At 49.8% G+C, this 25,815-nt stretch overlaps 1 protein-coding gene and 1 long non-coding RNA gene across 2 annotated transcripts in view; one reads left to right on the top strand and one right to left on the bottom strand.

Moving 5' to 3' along the window:
- Positions 1-25,815, top strand: part of LOC140393891 (differentially expressed in FDCP 6 homolog) — a 228,453-nt gene that overhangs the window by 126,243 nt on the left and 76,395 nt on the right. Inside the window, exon 3 of the mRNA XM_072480488.1 lies at positions 576-761. Within this exon, the coding sequence (XP_072336589.1) occupies positions 576-761 (186 nt within the window). The remainder of the gene's footprint in view (positions 1-575; positions 762-25,815) is intronic.
- On the bottom strand, positions 757-24,700 carry LOC140393892 (uncharacterized). Its single transcript, XR_011935766.1, has 3 exons — positions 24,599-24,700; positions 9,422-9,526; positions 757-1,898 (listed from the first exon to the last, which is right to left on the bottom strand). It is a non-coding gene; the product is annotated as an uncharacterized lncRNA (long non-coding RNA).

Genomic DNA, 25,815 nt, shown 5'->3' with positions numbered 1-25,815 from the left:
ATCTGGAGCGGCGAAGGTCGCTCCAGTGCCGTGCTGGCCTCCAGTAGTGCCAGAATTGCTGATCCTGAGGCCATGTTGACGCCGTCGGGAAACGCGACTGCGTTTACGATGGCGTCAACTCTTATCCTCAGCATCAGAGAATCCCGCCCCCTTTCTTTGAATGAGCACTGAAACTTGTTCAAATGACCCATTGTGGAGTCAAGTAGCTAGAAGCCAGGTTGCAAAATATGATTGAAAATTCAATGCTAACTTCAACCGCCATTATTTGCACTTGCCCTCCTGATTCACTCAGGATGTTTCAAAACGATAGAAAAATAATTCAGAAAAAAATGATGTATTACTTTTCCAGATAAAATCTACTGGTAATAGAATATTATCTTACTTTGATGGGTTAATTGTGGCTGTCCTGCCCAAGGACAAGAAAGGCGAAGTTTACTTGACTATTTGGGCTGGACTGCTTATTGAGGAACCTTTGACTTTCGTGTTATAATTATTGTGTGAAAAGAAATTTGGTTTCAGAATGTCTGTCTGGTTATAGTGACTAAAAGTAAATGCTGAATATCTGTCTGTCGTAGGTCGAGGAAGGTGCCTTTATTAAAGAAAACTTTGATGAACTCTGTTGGACTCTAACTGCTAAAAAGAACTACAGACATGACAAGAATGGAAACTGCACTCTCTCTGACCGTGATGCCTTCAGGTTATGGTGCCTCTTCAACTTTCTCTCTGAGGACAGATATCCACTAGTGATGGTTCCTGACGAGGTGAGAATTCTCTGGGAATTATTTACAGTTGAATTGGTTTCAAAGGGATGTCTTTGCTTGGATCGAATGCTGTAGACGTGGCTACAGTATTTTTGTTTTGATTTTGGGTATGTGGATAATTTTGTTTTTGTCTACTGTCACTTTTTTACATTACTGAGAGTGGCAATGGCAGCATGAGCTTGCTTTGCTCCCTGGTTCAGTTTGGGTGAATTCCTCACCACTGCTGGAACACACGTTGGGCTGGATGCTCTGGTCTGCCAGCCGCTTGTTCCTCAGTGGCATGTCCTCGCCGGCAGCGGGATTCTCCATTCCCGCACCTGCCAATGGGATTTCCCATTGTGGCCACCCCATGCCACCGGGAAACCCGCAGGCGCGGATGCGCTGTCAGCGCAACGGAGAATCCCGCTGCCGGAGATTCCCGCCCCCGACCTCTGGCTCCGGCTGAGATGGAGAATTTGGTAGAGTGGATGATGGATTCTATTTCCCTGTACATCCTGGTGGAACATTAGTGCAAATTGGTTTGTTTTTACATTGCATTCTTTGCTTATTCTAATTAACCTGTAAAATTAGCCTTCGATATGTGTTTGCTGGATTCTGGGATTTCTGTGCACACTGAACTGGATGACATGAGGACAGTAGTGGAAACCTTAGTTCAAAAGATCAAGATGTAGTATCAGATTGGGTAGAGATGAGAAATAGCAACGGTAAAAAGAAGCCACTTGGAGTTTAGAGGCTACCTACCAGTTATCTTTAGAACAGGGAATACAGGAAAAAATAATTGGGGGCGGGGACTTGCAAGAAAGGTATTGCAATAATCATGGGTCATTTTAATCATGTTATGGATTGGACAAATCATGGAAGATGAATTGATAGATTGTTTTCGAGACAATTTCTTAGAACAGCACGTTCTCGAGCCAAGTCAGAGAGCAGGCTATTTGAGACCTGGGGCGAGATTCTCCGATCCCTCAGCCGTAGGTTTCTCGGCAGCTCGCCGTTCACTGGTAGCAGGATTCTATCTTCTCGCCGCTTATCGATGAGATTTCCCATTGTAACCACCTCATGTCGCCGCAAAACCCGCTGTTGGAAATGCGCTGCCAGCAGGAAAACTGAATCGCAATGATCGGAGAAAATCCGGCCCTGGTAATGTGCATTGAGAAGGGATTAATTAATGACCGCATAGCAAAGGACCTTCTAGGTAACATTAATCATAACATCGAATTTCACATTCAGTAAGAAATGTGTCTTAAATTTAAATAAAGGCAATTACAAGGATGTGAAGACAGAGTTGGCTAAAATGAACTGGGAAAATAGGCTAAAAGCTAGGACATTAGAAAAACAATGACAGACATTTAAGGAGATATCTTCTTAACTATCAGCAAAGATATATTCCATTGAGAAAAAAGACAATATGAGAAGGATGCATCAACTGTGGCTAACTAGGGCAGCTCGGTGGTGACGCAATGGGTAGCACTGCTGCCTCACGGCGCCGAGGTCCCAGGTTCGACCCCGGCTCTGGGTCACTGTCTGTATGGAGTTTGCACATTCTCCCTGAGTTTGCATGGGTTTTGCCCCCACAACCCAAAGATGTGCAGGGTAGGTGGATTGGCAACGCTAAATTGCCCCTTAATTAGAAAAAAATGAATTGGGTACACTAAATTTATTTTTAAAAACTGTGGCTAACTAAGGAAGTTAAGGGTAGTATCAAATATCAGATCAGTCATGATCTCATTGAATGGGGGATCAGACTGATGGGCTGAATGGCCTACTTCTAATCCTACACCTTGTATTATGGAAAGAAAATGCAATACTGCGAAGGTACTTGGCAGATCAGAAGCTTGGACAGATTTTAGAAACCAGCAAAGAATAACTAGAAAAATAATGAAATGAAAAATGAAATGAAATGTAAATCGCTCATTGGCACAAGTAGGCTTCAAATGAAGTGACTGTGAAAAGCCCCTAGTCGCCACATTCCGGCACCTATTCGGGGAGGCTGGTACTTCCAGCTAGCTCAAACAAGAGTTTGAGCTGGCTTGAAGTATGAAAACAAACAGTGAAGTTTGTACGACTATTTAAAAAGGAAATTGATAAGATATTACTTTAGACGGCATTGGTCCCTTAGAGGGTGAGACTGGGGAATGAACAATGGCAAACGAGGGAAAGGCAGACAGCATTGAGCAGGTCTGTTGTGCTTCTCTTTACTGTGGAGTTCACAAAAGAAAATCCGAGGAATACTTGAAAACCCAAAGGGAAAAGGAAGGGGGCAGTGAGGGGAAAAGTGAGACCGCATCTGGAATACAGTGTTGCAGTTTTAGTCACTTTACTTAAAGGATATCATTGTATTTGGAGAAATTCAGAGAAGGTTCATCTGACTGACTGTTGAGGTGAAGGAGTTACCATCGTGATGCACTATCAATTACGACGAGACGAGAGTAGAGAGTAATCGAGGCTTTATTGCACAGAGATGTGTGGCCTCCTACAGCTGCTGCCGAAATGGCTGCAGTTCGGAGAGCACACATTTATACTCCGCTTACTGGGCGGAGCCAGCAGGCTGGTATCTACCCCCGTACCTGTAGTACAGGGGCCTTACCGTAATACCCTCGTATGCAGGGCGAGTCGGGAGTCGGCTTGGTCGTCGGTGACTCCGGGAGCGTGTCGACATCCTCTTCATCCCCGGGTGGGACCAAGGGGAGGACGGATTGTCCTGGAGCGGGGCTGTGGTGGGGTGCTGGTGCCAGGCCCCTGAGGGAGACTGTGTCTTGGCGGCCTTTGGGGTATGCTACGTAGGCGTACTGCGGGTTTGCGTGGAGTAGCTGTACCCTCTCAACCAACGGGTCTGCCTTGTGGAGCCGCCCATGCTTGCGGAGGAGAACGGGTCCTGGAGCTGCCAGCCACGTTGGGAGCGAAACCCTGGAGGTGGACTTCCTCAGGAAGGCAAAGAGTCGTTCATGGGGGGGTTTCGTTAGTCTCCGTGCACAGGAGCGACCGAATGGAGTGAAGTGCGTCGTGGAGGCCCTGCTGCCAGCGGGAGGCCGGGAGATTTCTGGACCGTAGGGCCAGCTGGACGGCCTTTCAGACCGTCCCATTCTCCTGCTTCATCTGCCCGTTTTCCCGGGGGTTGTAGCTGGTCGTCCTGCTCGAGGCAATGCGCCTGTTGAGCAGGTACCGGTCGCTGTGGACGTCGGCGGGGAAACCGAACAGAGCGAAGATGGTGTTGAGGGATTTGATGACGGTGGCAGACGTCATATCGGGGCATGGGATAGCGAAGGGGAATCTGGAATATTCGTTGACCACATTGAGAAAATACGTGTTTCGGTCGGTGGAGGGGAGTGGCCCTTTGAAGTCCACGCTGAGGCGTTCAAAGGGGCGGGAGGCCTTCACCAGGCGCGCACGGTCTGGCCGGTAGAAATGCGGTTTACACTCCGCGCAGACCTGGCAGTCTCTGGTGACAGCCCTGACTTCCTCGATGGAGTAGGGCAGATTGCAGGCCTTAATGAAGTGATAAAAGCGGGTAACCCCTGGGATCATCGTGCAGGGTCCGAAGTCGGTCCACTTGTGCGCTGACACATGTACCTCGGGACAGGGCATCGGGGGGCTCGTTGAGCTTACCGGGGCGATACAAAATCTCGTAATTAAAGGTGGAGAGCTCGATCCTCCACCACAAGATCTGTTGTTAAACATGAAGGCAACCGACCGTTGGTCTGTGAGGAGAGTGAATCTCCTGCCGGCCAGGTAATGCCTCCAGTGCCGCACAGCTTCAACGATAGCTTGGGCCTCCTTTTCGACGGAGGAGTGCTGAAATTCGGAGGCATAGAGGGTGCGGGAAAAGAATGCCACAGGCCTGCCTGCCTGGTTGAGGGTGGCGGCCAGAGCGACGTCTGATGCATCGCTATCGACTTGGAAGGGGAGCGTCTCGTCGACCGCGTGCATCGCGGCCTTGGCTATGTCGGCCTTGATACGGTTGAAGGCCTGGTGTGCCTCGGCCGTCAGTGGGAAACATGTGGAGTGGATGAGTGGGCGGGCCTTGTCTGCATAGTTAGGGACCCACTGGGCGTAGTACGAAAAGAACCCCAGGCATCGTTTGAGGGCGTTGGGGCAGTGGGGAAGGGGAAGATCCATGAGGGGGCGCAGGCGATCGGGGTCGGGCCCTAGAACTCCGTTCTGAACCACATAGCCGACGGTGGCTAATCGGTTCGTGCTGAACACACACATCTCCTTGTTGTAGGTTAGGTTGAGGAGTTTGGCGGTGTGGAGAAATTTGGAAAGGTTAGCGTCATGGTCCTGCTGGTCGTGGCCGCAGATGGTGACGTTATCCACGTATGGGAAAGTGGCCCACAGTCCGTACCGGTCAACCATTCGGTCCATCTTCTGTTGGAAGACCGAGAGCCCGTTCGTGACGCCGAAGGGAACCCTAAGGAAATGGTAAAGGCGGCCATCAGCTTCAAACGCGGTGTACGGGCGGCCCGCCTTGCGAATGGGGATCCGGTACTGTGCAATCCGATTGACCATATCAGATATGCGTGGGAGGGGGTACGTGTCGAGCTGCGTGTACCGATTGATGGTCTGACTGTAGCCAACGACCATCCTGTTTTTCTCCCCCGTTTCCACCACTACCACTTGGGCTCACCAGGGGCTGTTGCTGGCCTCAATGATACCTTCCCACAGCGGCGGCTGGACCTCCGACCTGATGAAGGTCCTGTCCTGGGCACTGTATCGTCTGCTCATGGTGGCGACGGGTTTGCAATCCGGGGTGAGGTTTGCAAACAGAAAAGGCGGGTCGACCTTAAGGGTCGTGAGGCCGCATACAGTAAGGGGTGGTAGGGGCCCACCAAATTTCCGGGTTAGGCTCTGGAGGTTGCACTGGAAGTCCAGGCCAAGTAGCAAGGCAGCGCAGAGGTTGGGGAGGACGTAGAGCCGGAAGCCGCTGAACTCTACGCCCTGGATGGTGAGGGCGGCGATGCAGTACCCCCGGAGGCCAGGGAAATTCTTTAGTTAATGGAGTGTACCACGAGGGAGCAGTGCCTTACCGTATCGGGATGGATGAAGCTCTCAGTGCTCTTGGTGTCCAGAAGGCAGGATATCTCATGCCCGTCGACCTTCACCTTTGTCGACGCAGTCGCGAGGTTGTGCGGTCGGGACTGGTCGATCGTGACAGAGGTGAGACGCGGCTGGTCGGTGGCAGTTGCAGGCGATGAGCGACCCACAGGCGCACGTGTCCTGAGGCAGGCAAGATGCCTCCGCCCATTGGTTGTGAGGCAAACAAGATGGCACATGGGCCGCACGTGTTGTGAGGGGAGAAAGATGGTGGCGCCCATGGGCCGCACATGGGGGGTGCAGGGACAATAGCGGCGATTGAGCAGGCCTGGCACACTGCAGCAAAATGTCCTTTCTTGCCGCAGGCGCGTTCCGCGCCGGGCAGCGCTGCCGGGGGTGTTTTGTCTGTCCACAGAAGTAGTACTTGGGTCCCCCGGGGTTGGTTGGCTGCCGCACGGCGCAGGCGTGGGGTTAGCTGGGAGCTGTTGCTGATGGGGTCCACGATGGGGTGGCCGCTGGCGGGGTTCACGATGCCCAGGAGGGGTGGGCCGTGCAGTCGGGGGCATAAGCCTGTACGTTGCGTGAGGCGTCTGTGTGCAAGAGCGCTAGTTTCTTGGTCGCTGCGAGGTCAAGCGTAGCCCCTTCTAAGAGGCGCTGGAGGATGTAGGCCGACCCAATGCCCGTAATGAATGCGTCTCTCATTCGCAGGTTAGAATGTTCAGCGGCCGAAATGGCCTGGCAATCACAGTCTCTCACCAGGGCGAGCAGGGCAAAAATCTTCCACAGACTCACCGGGAAGTTGGTGCCGCGTGGACAGGAGGTGCCTGGCATAGGTCTTGTTGGTCTGCTGAACGTAGTTCTCCTTCAGTAGCGCCATGGCCTCTGTGTAGGGCGTGACCTGGATGAGGGGAAAGACATCGGAGCTCAGCCGCGTGTACAGAATCTGGAGCTTCTGGGATTGGGTCTGTCGCAGATCCGATGTATGCTTCAAAGCAAGCTAGCCAATGTGCGAAGTCCTTTTTGGCGTTGTCTGCTTGAGGATGCAGCTGCAGGCGATCCGGCTTGATGCGGATATCCATCTTTGTAAAATCTCTGTGTAATAAATTGATGCACTATCAATTACGACGAGACGAGAGTAGAGTAATCGAGGCTTTATTACACAGAGATGTGTGGCCTCCTGCAGCTGCTGCCGAATTGGCTGCCGTTCGGAGAGCACACACATTTATACTCCGCCTACGGGGCGGAGCCAGCAGGCAGGGATCTACCCCCGTACCTGTAGTACAGGGGCCTGACCATAATACCCTCGCACGCAGTGCAGTATATACAATATAATACAACAGTGTGACTACCACATTCACCACACATCAGAAGAAAAATTGAGGAGGTCGGCCCGTTAACCATTGGGGCCTAAAGGTGGTCATCTGATTGAAGCATATCGGGTGCGATCTAACCAAATGGGAACCATGTCCCAAAGCAAGCACGTGTAGCCGAGTGTTTCCCGGCGCTTGCAGGGGCACAGGGCACCCCCCCGGCTCAATCACCAGCACGCAAAAAATGCCAGCTTGGCACCTTGGCAGTGCCAGGCTGGCACAGAGGTGGCACTGCCAGGGAGCCCAGGTGGTACCAGCAGTGACAGAGTAACACGCTGCCCAGAGGGCAAGAGCTTGAGGGCCTCCGATCCCCTGGGAGACTCCCATGAGTGTTGTTCTGTACCGGGGACCAGCACTGAACGGTGTTCGTCCAAACTCTCCAAGGCGAAGAGTTAGTCCCACACCTTGGTTAGATCTTGGGAATGCATATTAGAATGTGACTAGCTGTCGTGCTCGAATATGCAGCGTTGCTCTAAAGTGATCCCGTTCACAATGGGTGGGTTTTCACATGGGGTGTTAGATATTTATTTGTTTTAGATGACTTGCATTCCTGTTTGCTTGCCTTTTGGCTGTGTTTGGTTGTGTTTGATGTATATATAAATGCCTCGATAAAATGTTTTTTAAAAGAAAAGATCTTGCGAGGTGTGGCATGCCAGGTAGACCCCAGGATCGGGTCTCCCGGCATCTACCGGCCACGTTGCGCCCTGCTGCATTGCTTTTTGGGAGCAGCGTGGCCAGTACATCGTGCCCATAAGATTCTGAGAGGGCTTGACAGGGTAGATGCTGCGAAGATGTTTCCTTTTATGGGAGGGGGAGTATAAAATTAAGAGACACAGTTTAAAAATAGGGTTCTCTCATTTAGGACGAAGATGAAGAGAAGTTTCATTGTCAGTGGAATTCTTTACTCCAGAGAGCAGCAGTGGATAGGTCATTGAATATATTATAAGCAGAGTTAGAAGTGTTTTTTGATCATTAAGAGAGTGGAGGGTTGGGGGGGGGTGCAGGCAGGAGAGTGAACAGAGCAAGCTCGAAGGGCTGAATGGCCGACTAATGGCTCCTACTTCCTGTGTTCTTGTGGAGAAATGTGAAATTAACTGTGCCCTCTGACTAAAAGAGGCAGCAACATTAGATGTTCTTCAATTAAGGTTTACTGTTTAGTAGCATATGGTGGCACATGTCTGCACATTCAAACCCCATGTAGAAACATTCCACTGCCTTGCTGTAAAAGTTTTTGAAATTGGAAATAAACCGAAATAATCCAATCAAAGTAACAGCTAATTACAGTTAAATTGTGTCCCTGGCTGAATATGTCTTTATGATGATGACAGGTGTCTCAGTATTTCTTGGCAAAAGATTTAAGTCAGAAGGTGCTCGGATTATGTGATAGTGATTCTGTTACAAACCGTGGAGAGGTCTGTCAGCCATTAGCAAGGTTGCTCATTAGAAATCAGGTTCGGCCTTTTGTTCACTCATCACTTCAGTTCGATGACATTTCTTAATGAAGAATATTGAGCAATTCCTGATGCAATAATTTCAGTACAGGCTGTGAATTGATTCTCCAACTGAAGAAAGGAATCTTGTGCTCTCGCTGAGGCAGTTTGGAGACACGTACATAGGCGGGGTGGTGGCACACCAGATCCCCAGAGCGTTCCTGCCTCCGGCACAATTAAATTCAGGGTGCGAAGGCCCATGTCGACCTATTGGTATTAACCCAGTGGCATGCAGGCCTGTCGCCATGCAGTGTGTGCCGCAGGTAAACCTCCTCAGCTAGATTTCTGTCCCCTGGGGGAGGGGGGTTGTCTCTCGATCAAAGGCACTTGATGGCACAGTGATTAGCACTGCCGCCTCACAGTGCCAGGAACCGGGGTTCAATTCCTGCCTTGGGTGACTGTGTGAAGTTTGCACTTTGTCCCAATGTCTGCGTGGGTTTCCTCCGGGTGCTCCGGTTTCGTCCCACAGTTCAAAGATGTGCAGGTTAGGTGGGGTTACAGGGGTGTGGGCCCGGGTAGGGTGCTCTTTTGGAGGGCTTGGGCGGCTGTGGCGTAGTGGTATTGTCACTGGTCTAGTAATCCAGAGACCCAGGATAATGCTCTGGGAACCTGGATTCGAATCCCATCATGGCAGTTGGTGGAATTTGAATTCAATAAAAAGAAATCTGCAATTAAAAGTCTCAAGGTGACCATGAAACCACTGTTGATTGTTGTAAACAGCCATCAGGTTCGTTAATGTCCTTTAGGGAAGGAAATCTGCCATCCTTACCTGGTTTGGCCTACGTGTGACTTCAGGCCCACAGCAATGTGGTTGACTCTTAAATGCTCTCAGAGATGAGCAACAAATACTGGCCCAGCCAACGATGTCCACATCCTGTGGATGAATAAAGAAAAAAAGGGGTTAGATGGATTGGCCATGCTAAATTGCTCCTTCGTGCCCCAAGATGCTGGCCGGGATTCTCCGCCCCGCCGCGCCACATTTCTGCCCCGACTGGCCGGCGGGGTTCTCCGTTTCGCCAGCCGGTCAATGGGGATTCCCATTGTGGGGCAGCCACGCGCCATCGGGAATCCCGCCGGCGCAGAATCCCGGTCGTGGGGTTAAGGGAATAGGGCGGGGGAGTGGATCTAGGTTCAGTGTTCTTTCAGAGGATCAGTGCAGACCAGAAGGCTGAATGGCCTCCTTCTGCACAGTAGGTATTCTATGGTTCTAAGGTACCCGGTCAAGTGACTGAATATCAGAATGGGGGGAGGGGTGTTCTGCTGAGAGCCTTCTCCTTGCCCTACCTGTCAACTGCTCCAGCACCTGCGATAACACTCATGAAACCCCACCCCCACATTACTTACCTGTGGCCTGGGTCGCTCCACAATCCTCGGATTCTAGTTCCTGCCCTTCCCGGAGCAGCCAAGGTCTCTCCAATGGCATATTTCTCTCCATCTCTCTCTCACTCCCTCCCATCTCTCTCACTCACTCCCATCTCTTCCTCCCCCCCATCTCTCTCTCTCCCCCCACCTTTCTCTCTCCCCACCTTTTTCTCTCCCCATCTCTCTCTCTCTACCATCTCTCTCACCCATCTCTCTCTGTCTCCCCATCACTCTCTTTCTCTCCCCATCTCTCTCTCTCTCTCTCTCTCCCCATCTCTCTCTCTCCCCATCTCTCTCTCTCCCCATCTCTCTCTCTCCCCATCTCTCTCTTTCCCCATCTCTCTCTTTCCCTATCTCTCTCTCCCCATCTCTCTCTTTCCCCATCTCTCTCTTTCCCCATCTCTCTCTTTCCCCATCTCTCTCCCTCTCCCCATCTCTCTCTCTCTCCCCATCTCTCTCTCTCTCCCCATCTCTCTCTCTCTATCTCTCTCTCCCTCCCCATCTCTCTTTCCGCATCCCTTTCTCTCCCCATCTCTCTCTCTCTCCCCTGTCTCTCTCCCCATCTCCCACTTTCTCTACCCCATCTCTCTTAACCCCATCTCTCCCCATCTCTTTGAGTTCCCACTCCTCCCCATCTCTCTCTCTCTCTCTCTCCCCCCCCCCCATCTCTCTCCCCATCTCTCTCCCCATCTCTCTCCCCATCTCTCTCTTCACCCTCATCTCTTTCTTTCCCCATCTGTCTATCTCACCATCTTTCTCTCTCTCCACCCCGGTTTCCCACTCTCACCTTCCCCCATCTCTTCCTCCCCGACTCTCCCTCCCCCCAACTCTCCCTCCCCCAACTCTCCCCCCCCCCCCCCCCCCAACTCTTTCCATCTCTCTCCATCTCACTCCCCATCTCTCTATCTCCCCATCTCTCTATCTCCGCATCACTCTCTCCACCCCGGTTTCTCTCTCTCCCTCCCCCATCACTCCCTCCCCCATCTCTCCCTTCCCCCATCCCTCCCTCCCCATCTCTCCACCCATCTCTTTCCCCTCATCTCTCTCCCTCATCTCTCTCCCCAATCTCTCCCCATCTCTCTCCCCCCCCATCTCTCTCCCCCCCATCTCTCTCCCCCCATCTCTCTCCCTCCCCATCTCTCTCCCCATCTCTTCCCCATCTCCCTCCCCTATCTATCCCCCACATCGCTCTCCCCTCATCCCTCTCCCTATCTCTCTCCCCCCATCTCTCTCCCCCCAATCTCCCTCCACCCATCTCTCCCCCATCTCTCTCCTCCATCTCTCTCTCCTCCATCTCTCTCTCCCCATCTCTCTCTCTCTCCCCATCTCTCTCTCCCCATCTCTCTCTCCCCCATCTTTCTCTCCAAATCTCTCTCTCCCCCATCTCTCTCTCCCCATCTCTCTCTCCCATCTCTCTCTCCCCCATCTCTCTCCCCCATCTCTCTCCCCATCTCTCTCTCCCCATCTATCTCTCCCCATCTCTCTCTCCCCATCTCTCTCTCCCCCATCTCTCTCTCCCTCCCCATCTCTCTCTCCCCCATCTCTCTGTCCCCATCTCTCTCTCCCCATCTCTCTCTCCCACCATCTCTCTCTTCCCCCATCTCTCTCTCCCCTCATCTCTCTCTCCCCTCATCTCGCTCTCCCCCATCTCTCTCTCCCCATCTCTCTCGCTCCCATCTCTCTCTCCCTCATCTCTCCCCCATCTCTCTCTCCCTCATCTCTCTCTCCCCCATCTCTCTCTCCCCATCACTCTCTCTCCGTCTCTCCCATCTCTCCCCCATCTCTCCCTCTCTCCCCCATCTCTCTCCCATCTATCTCTTAAACCCCGTCTCTCTTTGGCTGAGCAACACAGTCTGAAATACGCTGCTTTAAGAGGTCAGCCCCTGCACCAGATACTAGGTTAAGTGCACTGCATTTAGTTGTGTTTGGAGGGTATGTGATGCACGAACCCCATCATGGTTCATAATGAAGTCAGGACTAGAGTCTTAGAGACATCATGCACTGCAGGAGGCCAAGGAAGAAAGCCAAATGAAAATATTAGGAATGAGGCTTCTCACAACGCCTTGGCTTGGCCTGCTTACATGTGACAATGGGATCATTTGTACATTGGACTTACTGTGTTTAAGTATCTGCCCGTTTTCTGATACTTTCAGCCTTTGCCTTTTGTCCTTGTTATGTTACAATTAATGCAGCCTAGGACATGAATCAGTCCAGTCTCCATTCACCAAGGTTTGTCTGATATGCAGTGGTGTTCACAGCAATGCCGGGTTGGTGTGGCATTGCATTGCCAAACAGACTTAGCTCGGTTTGTAAAAACTGTGGGACGAAAATTACTAAGCCATAGAGAGTCGCATTTGTAACTCATCTGGGATATGCTGAAATAAACCACACTTATTGTGGGTGAGTCAGGATTAGTCGGAGAAAATAAGGTTGTGTTTTACTAATTTGCTAGAATTGTATTGAATAAGTTACGAGGTAAGAGTTGGCTTTATTCCAGTCAGCAGAAAAGTCTTATTAATGGCAGCAGATCAGTGTTGGAACCACTGCTTGTAATGTTTTCACAAATGGCCTCGATGTAGGTGCTGGTGGTCAAGCTCACCGATGTTATGAAAATTAGTGCAAGCATTGAAACTGTTGAAGATGATTTTCTTCAAGCAAATTTAGATGCACTGGGGAATGGGCTTAACTCTGGCAAATGATATTTAATCCAAATATGGTCAGTGTTACGCTTGCGGTTTCCATTTGAGAATGTCCTTTTAATTTGTCCCTCAGTTCATTTGATTTTGTTTAATTGGTTATTTATATTACACAAAATAGTTGGGCAGATGTAACACAAAATATACTTTACTCTCTCAATTCTGCTCCATGTAGCTGTTAAGGACCTTGGTGTTATAGTTAATAATTCTCTAAAAAGAAATCATGGACAATTCCAAGAAGGCAAAACCAAAGCTTAATGGTACTGGGCCATATTCATAGGCCTATTCAATATAGCATAAAGGACACAATTTTGTTATTGTCATTGGGCTACACAGTTGTTAGCACTACTACCTCACAGTGCCAGGGACCCGGGTTCAACTCCGGCCTTGGATGACTGTGTGGAGTTTGCATTTTCTCCCCGTGTCTGCATGGGTTTCCTCCGGTGCTCCACTTTCCTCCCACAGTCCAGAGAATACAGGTTAGGTGGATTAGCCATGCTAAATTGTCCCTTAGTGTCCAAAGTTGTGTAGGTTAGGTCAAAGGTTTATTGAGATAGGGCGGGGGAGTGGGCTTGGGTGGAGTTCTCTTCCAGACGGTTGGTGTAGACTTGATGGGCCGAATGGACTTCTCCTGCACTGCAGGAATTCCATGATACAAGACTTTGTTTGGACAACATTTAGCATACTGTGTCCGGTTTTGATTCCCTGGATAGTATAGATGTTTTGAAAAAAATCCAGAGAAGGACCACAAGAATTATGTGCAACTTTAAATACTTTGTTTCGCAGAGCTGCAGAACTCAGTTTGCCTCCCCTGGACCATAACCCCACCACCGAACAACAAGCCAAACTCTCCAGGACTCTGACCTCTTCTCCTCTGGAGGTCCTCCAACCTCCTAGTCACCCTACTCCAAACAGCCCGCTTCTACCCCGCTCCCACAATCCACAAGCTGGACTGCTCTGGTAGACCTATCATTGTAGCCTGTTTCTGCCCTGCTACAGAGCTGATTTTCTTCCTATCACCAATCTATTCTTTTCTTCGCTTGTCTGATGTCTCCCCATCTCCATCTACAGCTCTTCCGATGAGTTGTATGGAGAATAAACTTGCTGTATTATTCCTCCACATAAAGTATTCTTGATCTCAACCAGATCTACATCTGCCACGAGCCTCCTAAGCCTGACTGAACTGGTTCTCATATTGAACAACTCCTTTGACTCTGCTAATTTCCTCCAAATAGAATGTCTTGCTGTTGGGCACCCACGTGGGTCCTAGCTATCCTTGCCTTTTTGTGGGGTTAGTGAATTGTTCCTTATTCCAGTCATGCTCAGGTCTCCTCCCTCTCTTACCTTTTTGTTGATGACTGTATTAATGCTGTTCGCCCCCTTAAGTGGAAGATTTCTGGCACGATTTAATGTTAATGTTCAGTGTAATTTGTAACGGGTTCTGCTTGGAGTTCCCCGCCAGCTCTGCTGGCGAGTTCCCCACCGCAATTTAATGATACTTAGTCACTTTGTTGGAACTTGGGGAGTTTCTCACCAGTTTAGCCCACACATAATTGTTTTCATCACTAGGGAGCTGAACTCAGAGATCTTGGGCGGGATTCACCGTAAACGGCGCAATGTCCGCTACCCGGCGCCAAAAGCGGCGCGGATCAGTCCGGTGTTGGGCCATCTTGAGGGGCTAGGCCCGCGCCGGAGCGGTTTCCGCTTCGCCGGCTGGCGGGAAAGGCCTTTGGCACCACGCCAGCCGGCGCCGAAAGGACTTCGCCGGGCGACGCATGCACGGGAGCATCAGCGGATGCTCACAGCATCCCCGCGCATGCGCAGGGGAGGGGGTCTCTTCCGCCTCCGCCATAGTGAAGACCATGGCGGAGGCGGAATAAAAAGAGTGCCCCCATGGCACAGGCCCGCCCGCGGATCGGTGGGCCCTGATCGTGGGCCGGGCCACCGTGGGGGCACCCCCCCAGGGCCGGATCGCCCCGTGCCCGCCTGCCCGCGCCGCCTTGTCCCGCCATTTAAAAGGAGGTCTAATCCACGCCGGCTGGCGAGGGTTGACAGCGGCGGGACTTCGGCCCATCGCGGGCCGGAGAATCGCCGGGGGGGGCCCACTGACTGGCGCGATTCCCGCCAACTGGCGCGGCGCGATTCCCGCCGAATCTCTGGTGGCGGAGAATTCGGGACACAGAGGAGGCGGGATTCACAACAGCCCCGGGCGATTCTCCGACCCGGTGGGGGGGTCGGAGAATCGCGCCCCATGTCGCCATTTTGAAAGGGCGCCCCGATCTCTAAATGAGCTTGTGGAAACCCACACCCCCTAACTTCGGGCAATGTCACCCCTCACACATGGCCGTTACCTCACATCCCCCCAAGTGAGGGCACCCTGCTATGGGCTCCCTGGGGGCTTCCCTTTTCTGCCCCCACCCCACCCTTCACCTCCCCAACTTCCCAGAGGCCCCATCTTACCAGCCGTACAACCCATCCTTCATAACCCCTCCACCCTCCTTTCATGGGCATGGCACCTCTCAGGCCCTGACCCTTGGCAATGCCACCCTGGCACCTGGTAGCACTCCTGCCATCTTGGCTGTGCCACCCAGGCATGTTGGCAGTGCCAGGGTGTCAGTGCCAAGGTGGCCAGGGTATGTCCCTGTGCTATCCCTGGCTACCTAGGTGCCTTCAATGGCCTGGGAGACCTCCCGGGTGCCATTCCACCTGGTCCATACTTGTATGAGCCAGGACTGAATGGCGCCTGGCTGCAGCTTCCCTTGTGAGGTCTGATTTTCCCGGGAATATGTTTGCGGCCTGCATAAGCGAGCGTGCATTTAAACTGAGGAGTATTAAAATACCTGTCATCAACTTGCAAGAGGTGGAGAAATGATGCAGTGATATCAATTGAATAAAATATAATATGTACTTTAGAATCAGCACTTCCACCCTGCTCCTGATAAACTTGTTGTACCCCCAGAGGGTCAGAGCCACAGTACCCCCCTGTCCATCCACGACCCCACCTCGCCTGGGAGCCTAAAGATTAACACTGTATATCACTGGCGATATTTAAATCTAGACGCTGTAAGCATGGGATTGCTTAAAAAATGGTTACAGAGTAAATGAGCCAGATTATTTTAGTCCTTAAAACAAAAGTAATTTGTGGCTTCCCGATGGAGGTGCTGGACTGTTTTATAAGAATTATGTCATGTGTGTTATGAAATTGTTGGTATGCGTCTCGTAAAGGCCACAAAAAGTTTGTTGCACTTTATTCGTGATCATAGTTGTAGGTCAGACAGGCCTTTGAAGTCTAATCGCTAGGTAAGAAATTGGTAACTTACAGTTCAATTGTTGCTTTGCCAGGTAATTTTGCACATCGGTCAGTTCTGGTTAAGCTTTAAATCACCCTGTTAATTTTTCTAAGATTGTTTTCGTGCGATGTGCGTGCGCATAACTTTAGTAGTGAGCATTTTGTTTTGTTACCCTGAGAGAATGTGCCATTTTATAAGAAAAAGGAACTTTGTATGTGTAAAATATAGGGTAGAATATGACCGCCCCTCCCACTGGCGGACAGGACCTTCCAATCCCATCGAAGTCAATGGGCCTCCTGACGACTTGTTGTATTTTCTAGCCCCAACCCCACTGCGATGAGGGCCCTACCATTCCGCCTGTGGTGTGGCCATTTGTGTAGCTGAAGATGAGTTTCCCTTTAAGCTGTGCTCTGCGTTGGTGAAATTAATGGTTAGATTAGTTAGGGTAAACCCCAACATTGGTTACAATCCATTCTGCCTCACGTTTATAACTGAAACACATAACTCTCTATTAAACTATCTATGTTAGCGTGTTATTTTAAGGCACTTGTCTACATTTAAGTTGAGGGCGTTTGGAGTTCGAAAAGGGGAAGGAAATCTAGGGACATACTTTTGCTTCAGACTAATTCCCTTTTAACAGAAAATAAGCCTCACCACAAATTTCTTGGAAGCCCTTGAACAGGGCCTCACGATAGCTAGGTCATTCCAAACCAGGCTCACCTGCTGAGTTTATCCAGCATTTTCTGTTGCTATTGCTAAACATGTTATCGTGAACTTTGAGGTAAATTAAAATGGGAAGATTTATTAGCTGACGTGTTGACAGTAAATGGACAGGTGTAGGACTCCCCGACGTGAACAAATAAACCCAGCACATCGGATTCCACAGGAATGGGTGGAAACTTGTTACTTGTTTTTTTTTAAGCTGCTGTTCCCTGAAGGTAAAGGATAGGATTTTACACGCATTGCAGTATCCAGTATAAAGCTACCTTTTTGTTTTGCAGGAGTCGCGCCAGCAGATAAACCTCTCCTTATAATGTTTGGAATTTGTTGACTTATGCATGCATGATGCTGTTTGCATCTAGTTGAAAAGTTAGGCTAATTTGGGTTGGCCATTACGTGCTTTGTGTTTAAATGCAATATGCTTCAAAATATTAATCATTAACAAATGACTATTGGCAGCAGGATTGAGCAAGAGCAATGAGGCACTCAATGAGGGTGCGCTCTGCATCTGATAAAAGCTTGATAGGTCGACTGTGTTTTTCAGCAGCTCATAAGATTGTGATCTCCTATTTTCTTTGCCTCAGGGTTAAAATTTTGTACCTGGCTATGCTTCCTGGCATTTCTCTCGCTGATCAGTGAGAGAACGTAAGAAAACAGAATTGAAATGGGGCCTACCTCAGCAGTCACACAGATTGTCAAACTCCGATTCTCTCTCAAATCTATCAGACCATTAATTCTAATCAAGGCCTATCACTGCCACAATTCTGGGTTAGCCTTGCTTTTCTTATCCAACAGCAATAATACTCCTTAAGGCATGTGCAGGACATGAAGCAGGAGGCTGAGGGAAACAACATGGTTGGGATGGTGACATCAAGGTCAGAAAGGTGGGTTTTTAAAGTCAAGGGAGGGGGTGGGGATGAAACAGGGGATCAGTGATAGGCCAGAGGTGTTTAAAGAAGACATTCCATAGGAGAGAGCCGTAAAGAGGGATTTTCACTCTCTCCGGCCTGTGATTCAAATGAAAGCGTGCATTCTCTGTCTGGCCTCTGGTCTTCTGTTCTCCAGGATCGGTTCAGACTATTGCCTCAATCATAGGTAGGGCACCTAATTTACCAAGAGCCTACAAATCACTTTGCCGGTACAAGATTAACTTTTGGAATTTTGTTCCCCGGATTTTCAAAGCGGTGAAAAGCAGGTCAAGCTTCCCGACGAACAGTGTCAGGAAACCCCTTCTTCGTGCATTAGCGCGTCATGCCTGCCTCTTAAAAGGCTACCGTGCTGGAACTAAGTTCCCCACCAGTCAGAAATTAGAATGTTCACTTTTACAACTACCAATAAGTGGTGGTGAGAAAGACTTCCCCCATGGCTGGCAAAGTGGTTAGCACTGCTGCCTCACAGCGCCAGGGACCCGGGTTCAATTCCAGCCTTCGGTCACTGTCTGTGTGGAGTTTGTATGTTCTCCCCATGTCTGCGTGGATTTCCTCCGGGTGCTCCGGTTTCCTCCCACAGTCCAAAGATGTGCAGGTTAGGTGGATTGGCCATGCTAAATTTTCTCTTTGTGTCCAAAAGGTTTGGTGGGTTACGGGGGTAAGGTGGGGGCGTGGGGGCTCTTTCAGAGGGTCGGTGCATTCTTAATGGGCCAAATTGCCTCCTCCTGCACTAAAGTGTTTCTGTGATTAATGGTAAGTTGCTGTTGTATTGTCCTCTGGGGCGTGTCCGTAAATGCCAGCCTGTGCTTGAGATCACTGGTGATTTGGGGGCATAGGTTTAAGGTGAGAGGAGCAAGGTTTAGAGTAGATGTACGAGGCAAGTTTTTTACACAGAGGGTAGTGGGTGCCTGGAACTCGCTACCAGAGGAGGTGGTGGAAGCAGGGACGATAGTGACATTTGAGGGGCATCTTGACAAATACATGAATAGGATGGGAATAGAGGGATACGGACCCAGGAAGTGTAGAAGATTGTAGTTTAGTCGGGCAGCATGGTCGGCACGGGCTTGGAGGGCCGAAGGGCCTGTTCCTGTGCTGTACATTTCTTTGTTCTTTGTTGTTCTTTGATTTCCTCCGTTCCCTGTTAACATCTACTGCCTGGATCATTTCAAACTAGCAATGATGAAAATAACATCTGCATGAAGAGCTGATCCAATGTGGAACCTCTTCCTCCTTGCCCAAGTCCCAGCTGTTTAATCAGTCGTCAACATCCACTCATTCTCACCAGCAAGGCTGGTGTAATGTGCCAGCTGATCTGATCGGCAATTCAGTCATCTACGATATTGGAAACTGCTGCGTTGGTTTAAAGCAAAAAAGGCAGCAGAGGTGGTCGAAACGCTGGACAGGAAGGGACCACAAATAGAACGTGCTGATTCAACTCAACTGCAAATAGGAATTTTTTTTTAAAAATCACTTCAAGGAAACAATCCAATTCATTGAACAATCTGGAAAGGCGGAAAGTTGGCTTTGCTGTAAAAACTGCAATGGGAACTTGGTTAAAAAAAAATTAATTGCAAATGTGACGTATTCAACATGATAGCAAACCATACTCATAATTTAAAAACTACATGACTGAATGAAATTAGTTAAAATAAGGTTCCTCTTTTATATCCTGCAACTTCAAATCGCTTCATAGGAGTTTTGTGGAAAATCTGTTGTGCAGCGAATAGGAAGGTTTATTATGCCTGTGGTTGTGAGTTCCTCTGTTCTCCTAATTGTTCCAAGTCTTTCCAAAGATATTTTAGAATTAACATTAATGGTTAGCTCATAACCAAACATTGCAGTTATTACCCAGCTTTTCTGCCATTTAATTTTCTTGTTGATCCATAGAATCCCTACAGTGCAGGAGGAATCTGTACCAGTCCTCCGAAAACGCACCCTACTTAGGCCCACTGTCCCGCCCCATCCCAGTAACCCCACCTAACCTGCACAGCTTTGGACTGTGGGTGGAAACGGGAGCACCCGAAGGAAACCCACGTAGACACGGGGAGAAAGTGCAAACTCCACACAGTCACCCGAGGTTGGAATCAAACTCGGGTCCCTGGCGCTGTGAGGCACAAGTGCTAACCACTGTGCCACCTTGCTGCCCTGATTACATGTTATTTTTAATAATGCTTGTGTGTTTCTTTTACCTCTTCTGCCGCCTATGTTCTTCATTGGCACCCAGTTATAAGACAAGTGATTAATCAGGGAGAGGGGAGGGTAATGTTCCTGAAGGGGAGTTGGGGAACTTTGTTCAATCAGGGTCATGGATGTCCCCAACTGGGCCACCAGGGAGAAGAAGGCCAGAACATCGCCCCCGGATCTTCCGATACCCCAAATATTGCCAATTATGGACTCGGAGTCACCCTCCCTTCCAGGACCTCTGCCATGACGTCCGCAAATCCCTGCCAGAATCCCCTCCAATTCGGACAGGCTCAAAGCATATGTACATGATTCGCCGGGCTTCCCCCAGAGCGTCCGCACCTATCCTCCACTTCCTCAAAAAACCTGCTCACCTGGGCTACGGTCATGTGGGCCCTATGAACCACCTTGAACTGGATCAAGCTAAGTCTGGCAGACGACGAGGATGAATTAACTCTCTTCAAAGCCTTTTCCCATAATTTGATTTCCAACTCACCTCCCAGTTCCTCTTCCCACTTCCTCTTCACCTCCCCGCTTGGGACCCTTTCCCACTCCATCAACTCCTTATATATCCCCCCCCCCCCCCAACCCCCGTTTTTGACATTACCTTATCCTGAAGTCCCCTCAGGGGGAGGCGAGGGAAGCTTGGGACTTGCCTCCGGACAAAGTCCCGTACCTGTAGGCACCAAACCCCGTTCCCACCCGGCAACTCAAACTCCTCCTCTAATGCCTCCAGGCTCGGGAAATCCTCTTCAGTGAAGAGATCCCCAAATCTCTCAATCCCTGTCCACTGCCACCTCCTAAAGCCCCCATCCAGGCCCCCCGGAACGAACCGGTGATTGTCACAGATTGGTGACCACACTGACGCCCCCTCCAGTCTCATGTGCTGTCTCCATTGCCCCACACCCTCAGGGCTGCCACTACCACTGGGCTTGTGGAATGTGAGCTGACGAGAATGGCAGGGGCGCTGTCAATAAAGCCTCCAAACTTGTACCCTAACAAGATGACGCCTCTACTCGCTCCCAAACCGATCCCTCCCCCACTACCCACTTCCTGACCATCGATATATTGGCCGCCCAGTAATAATTAATAAAACCCGGGCGGGCCAAGCCTCCCTCCCACGAGTGCCGCCTTCACCTTGGGGTTTTACCGCCCACACAAAACCCGGGATTGCCGCATTCATTTTTCTAAAAAAAGTCCCTCGGGGCAAAAATCGGGAGACATTGAAAGAAAAACAGCAGTCTCGGGAGGACTGTCATCTTCACCATCTGCACCCTCACTACCAGTGTCAGCGGGAGCATGTCCCACCTGCAGAAATCCCTTTTCATCTGATCGCCCACTTTACCCAGATTTAACTTGTGGAGCTGTCTCCAATCCTTAGCCACCCGGATCCCCAGATACCTAAAGCTCCTCCCCACCACCTTAAAAGGTAACTCCCAAAGTCTCCTTTCTTGCCCCCGTGCCTGAATCGCAAACACCTCGCTCTATCTCATGTTTAACTTGTAGCCTGAGAACCGCCCAAATTCTTTCAGTGTCTCCATAATTCCAGCCATCCCCCCCCCCCCCCCCCCAAATGGGTCTGTGATATAAAGAAGTGAATCATTCGCGTAGAGCAAGATCCTATGCTCCAACCCCCCCTCACTATCCCCCGCCAAACATTTGATGACCTAAGGGCCATTGCCAAGGGCTCTTTGGCCAGGGCAAACAGTAGTGGGGAGAGCGGGCACCCCTGTCTTGAGTAAGAACCCGGTTGGTTCTCACATACACCACCGGAGCCTGGTATAGCAACCGGACCCAATCCACAAATCCCTGCCCAAACCCGAACCTGCCTAAAATATCCCATAGGTACTTCCACTCCACCTGGTGAAACGCCTTTTCTGCATCCATAGCTACTACCACATCAACCTCGTGCCCCTCCGCTGGCATCATTATAACATTCAGGAGCCGTCTAATGTTGGACGTCAGGTGCCTGCCCTTCACAGATCCTCCCCGATTACCTCCGGGACACAAACCTCTATACGTTTGGCCAAGATCTTTGCCAGCAAATTAGCGTCTGCGTTCAAAAGGGAAATCGGCCTGTATGATCCACAGCTCTCCGGGTCTTTGTCCCGCTTCAATATGAGAGAGATCGATGCCTGTGATAACATTGGGGGGAGCACTCCCAACTCCTTAGACTCGTTAAAGGCCTTAACCAGGAGTGGCCTCAGTAACCCAGAAAACTTTTTATAAAACTCCACTGGGTATCCATCAGGTCCTGGGTCCATACCCGATTGCATCGCCCCCAACACGTCTATCACCTCCCCGAGCTCAATTGGGCCGGCAGGCATTCCACCAGCTCCTCATCTACCTTCTGGAACTCTAGCCTCTCCAAAAATTGCTTCATACCCTCCTCCCCGGCTGTGGGTTCCGATTCATAGAGCCGACTATAGAATTCGCAAAACACATCATTTATCGCCCCCGGGTCCACCACTACCTTCCCCCTCATATCCTTTACTTTCCCAATTTCTCTCGCCGCCTCCTGCTTCCTCAGTTGATGTGCTAACATCCTACTGGTTTTCTCCCCATACTCGTATATTGCCCCTTTCACCCTCCTCAACTGCCCTTACCTGTGGACAAGAGCCCAAATTCCATTTGGCGTCTCTGCCGCTCCTTCAGGAGCTCCTCATCTGGAGACTCCGCATATCTCCTGTCCACCTGTAAGATTTCACCTACCAGCCTATCCAACTCCGCCCTTTCAGTCTTCTCCCAACTGAGGATTAATGGAAAGAATTGGATTGCAGCAAAATGATCTGCTGGTTTGCTATTTCAGCAGAACTTCAGAAAGTTGGCAAAATGCTGATGCTAGTGTAGATTTTGTATATTGGTGCAACTGTATAAACATCCCCAGCTTCAGAACCAGGCTTCGAAGCACTAAAAAATGTGAATTAAACTTTTTTACAATGCACTACAATCTATCATAGCAGCACCATTCCCCCATGTATATGGGTCTTAATTGTTACTCTAGTGTAAATTTGTCAAGATTCTCTAAGAGCTCATACATCCTGGATGTATGAGCCACTCAGGAGCCACATGCCAGAAACTAATACCACAAAACCTTAACATTTGCTGTTCAACAGGAAACAATGCCATTTAAATGAATGCTCCTTTCTCATTCTGATAGACTTTCACTTAATTACTTAGTCTTCAGTTACTAAAGGTTTTCTTTTGCATTGTGCATGTTTCAACTTCGGGCGCGATATATCAACTTTGTCGCTCCCGACTTGGGATGTGATGAAGCTGGTAAATCTCATGGGATCTCGCGAGACCCAGTGATCTGGACCTACCCATTGAGGTCGAGACCCAGATTTGCATATTAAAGTGAACAGTGAATCTCATTTGAATATGTCTACACCGGATTGACCCAGCACCTGGGACCTAACGACTTCGCCTCAGAGACCCCGCGTGGGCGCCGTTTAGCACTGGTCTCCACAAATGTAGACCAGTGGTACTGGTACTTGTGGGGCTGGAGGGGGGTCTCCCAAGCGATCGGGAGCCCCTGGTTGGTTGGACTCTGGGCAGGGTGGTACCCTGCTGATGCCACCTGGGCACACTGGCAGTGCCACACAGATGGCACCCTGGCACTGCCAGGCTAGCAGGGGCACGGCCAGGGTGCCCAGGTGGTATCATGAGCGGGCCCAGGAGTGCCCTGCCGTAATGAGGTGGGGTGTGGTGGGGCTCAATGACCCCCTTATTGGTGAGTTGGGGGCTGAGGGAGTCCAGAGGCCACAGTGGAGGGTCTGTGCAGGAAATGGGACTAAGTGCGGAGGTCATTAGGTTTTTTTTATAAATGTTTTTTATTGGGTTTTTGAACAAAGTATATTTACCGTTATGTACACAGGATAAGAAACATATATATACACAGATATAGAAGAGAAGGGCACACCCAAATATACCTCCGCAAGAAAGACGAACCACGGGGGGGGGGAGACCGGGGAGGTAAATATACATTCGGGTGCCGAAGAGACAATTACAGTGGGCAATACTCGAATGGGTTTGGTGTTGTTGTCGCTTCTCCCAGACGGATCTCGCTGCCGTCTCGTGCTCACCACCACTTCTGCCGTTCCTCCCGTCTATCGTCTTCATTCTCCTCGTTCCCTACTCCTGGAGATGCCCTGTTCGTTATTGTATCCCATGCCTTCCTACCGGCTCTCATTTCCCTGCCTCCCCTCCCACCTCCCTGATTCTCCTCTCTTGTTCCCTGTCTCTTCCCTCTAAACCCCCCCCCCCGTTCGCCTTTCTTGCGGAGGTCATTAGTGCAGGAAATTGGACTAATTGTGGCCTCGACGGGGCGTCCTTCGCCGAGACCCAAAAGTGAAGCAGAGTCCCATTTAATAGCAGGTCGTTCTCTGCGCTGCATGCACTGGGAGACGCTGGGCTAAATGTGCTCGACACGGGAGTCTGTTTCATTTCCGTTAAATCGCACCCTTTAGTTCAAAGTTGCTTCTGCCAAATTGTAAGCACCAATGATCGATATTTACGTTTTAAAGCTTATTTCTGGGCAAGTCCTAGTTGTTCAGTATTGGCCTATTTCAAACAATGGAAACTTAGTTGAAAGTACTTCTATAGTGTCCTAACAGTTCAGAGTGTCTTGTTCACTGGCCTCATTTGTGCCAGCTATCAGCGTCTGCAAAGGTTATTAAAGAGAAATGCGATCAGCTCATTTTCCTATTTTAAAAAGTTTGGTCTGGATTTTGCAGTCAATGGTGAAGCCACAGTACTGGCCACTGACCTGACAGAAAGCAGCCCACAAAGATCTCGCGATCTCAATTGTGTTGATTTCGCCTTCTCCGATGTTAATTTAAATCTACCTCTGAGTCGAGGGGATCACCGTGCGCCTAACAAGTGAGGTCAACAAGCAGAAATGCAGCCAATCACATTGCAGAATTCCCGCACAGGAAACCAGGAAGTTAAATGTACTGATTGTTCTTCACTTTTTATAAATATTACAGAGAATGAAGTAAAGTTTGTAACGAGCTTGGTAGAAGCTGAAATATCACGAGCAATTTATTAATTAAATTATGGAATTTAATTAATGGGAAGAATGTGATATGACAGAGATATACATTTTGTTTTTCTGGGCCAGAGGTTGATTAGCAGCATCAATGATTTAGTACCCTACTGTAACCCCAGTTGGATCTCGTTAACAAGACATAACTTATTCAGGGGTTTTATCAACTGTGTTACAGTGTAAAAGAGGACATTTGCATCAGTTCAGTGATTTGTAAAGGTTTCCATCTGTGGGGACTTGAGCAGCATACCCTGTGGAGGAGCAGAGACTCACTAACTGCAACCTCTGGATTTCCATCGATAACAGCACGTGTGCGGACGGCAGAAGTTGCTGTAAGCTTCACAATTGTAATGATGGCGGATGCTGACAGTTTCAACATCATTACAAATCCATGACAAATCATTACAAAGTCATTTGGCACCAACACAGGAAACACACAGATGGGTGGTCTTATTTTTGACCCCTTTCGGTTCGTGCTAATTTCTTCCAGAAGGAAAATGCTGCTGTATTCGGAGATGATCTAGATTGCAGGTTAGAATATTAAGGACGCTGTTCATAATTCACGGTGGGAGAGATGTTCCAGATTTTATTGTAGTGTTGTCTTTAAGGCAGGGAATCACCTCACATTGATCTTATTTCTGGTTAATTCACGTATCTGCAACCTCTGCTGGGCTGAAGATACAACACAGAAAATGTACATTGGCTGGTACAGTGTATTGTGTGGAAAGACGATGCGCAGAATTTTACATTCCCCTGCTGGCAGATTTAGAAGCGGGAGGGGTTCTTAAAATTTATCAGATGGCCTTCCCACCAGCTTCCCTTCTGCTCTGACCTTTCCTCAATTTGACGGTGCGATAGACGAGGCCTAGGCCCCCCCCCCCCCCCCCCCCCGCTCCCCATTTGAGGCCTTTAAATGACCAATTAATGTGTTCCCCACC

This window comes from Scyliorhinus torazame, chromosome 17 (assembly GCF_047496885.1).
Source record: "Scyliorhinus torazame isolate Kashiwa2021f chromosome 17, sScyTor2.1, whole genome shotgun sequence".
Lineage (NCBI taxonomy): Eukaryota > Metazoa > Chordata > Chondrichthyes > Carcharhiniformes > Scyliorhinidae > Scyliorhinus > Scyliorhinus torazame.
The sequence above is the reverse complement of the archived record's forward strand: the minus strand, read 5'-3'. Positions and strand labels throughout refer to the sequence as shown.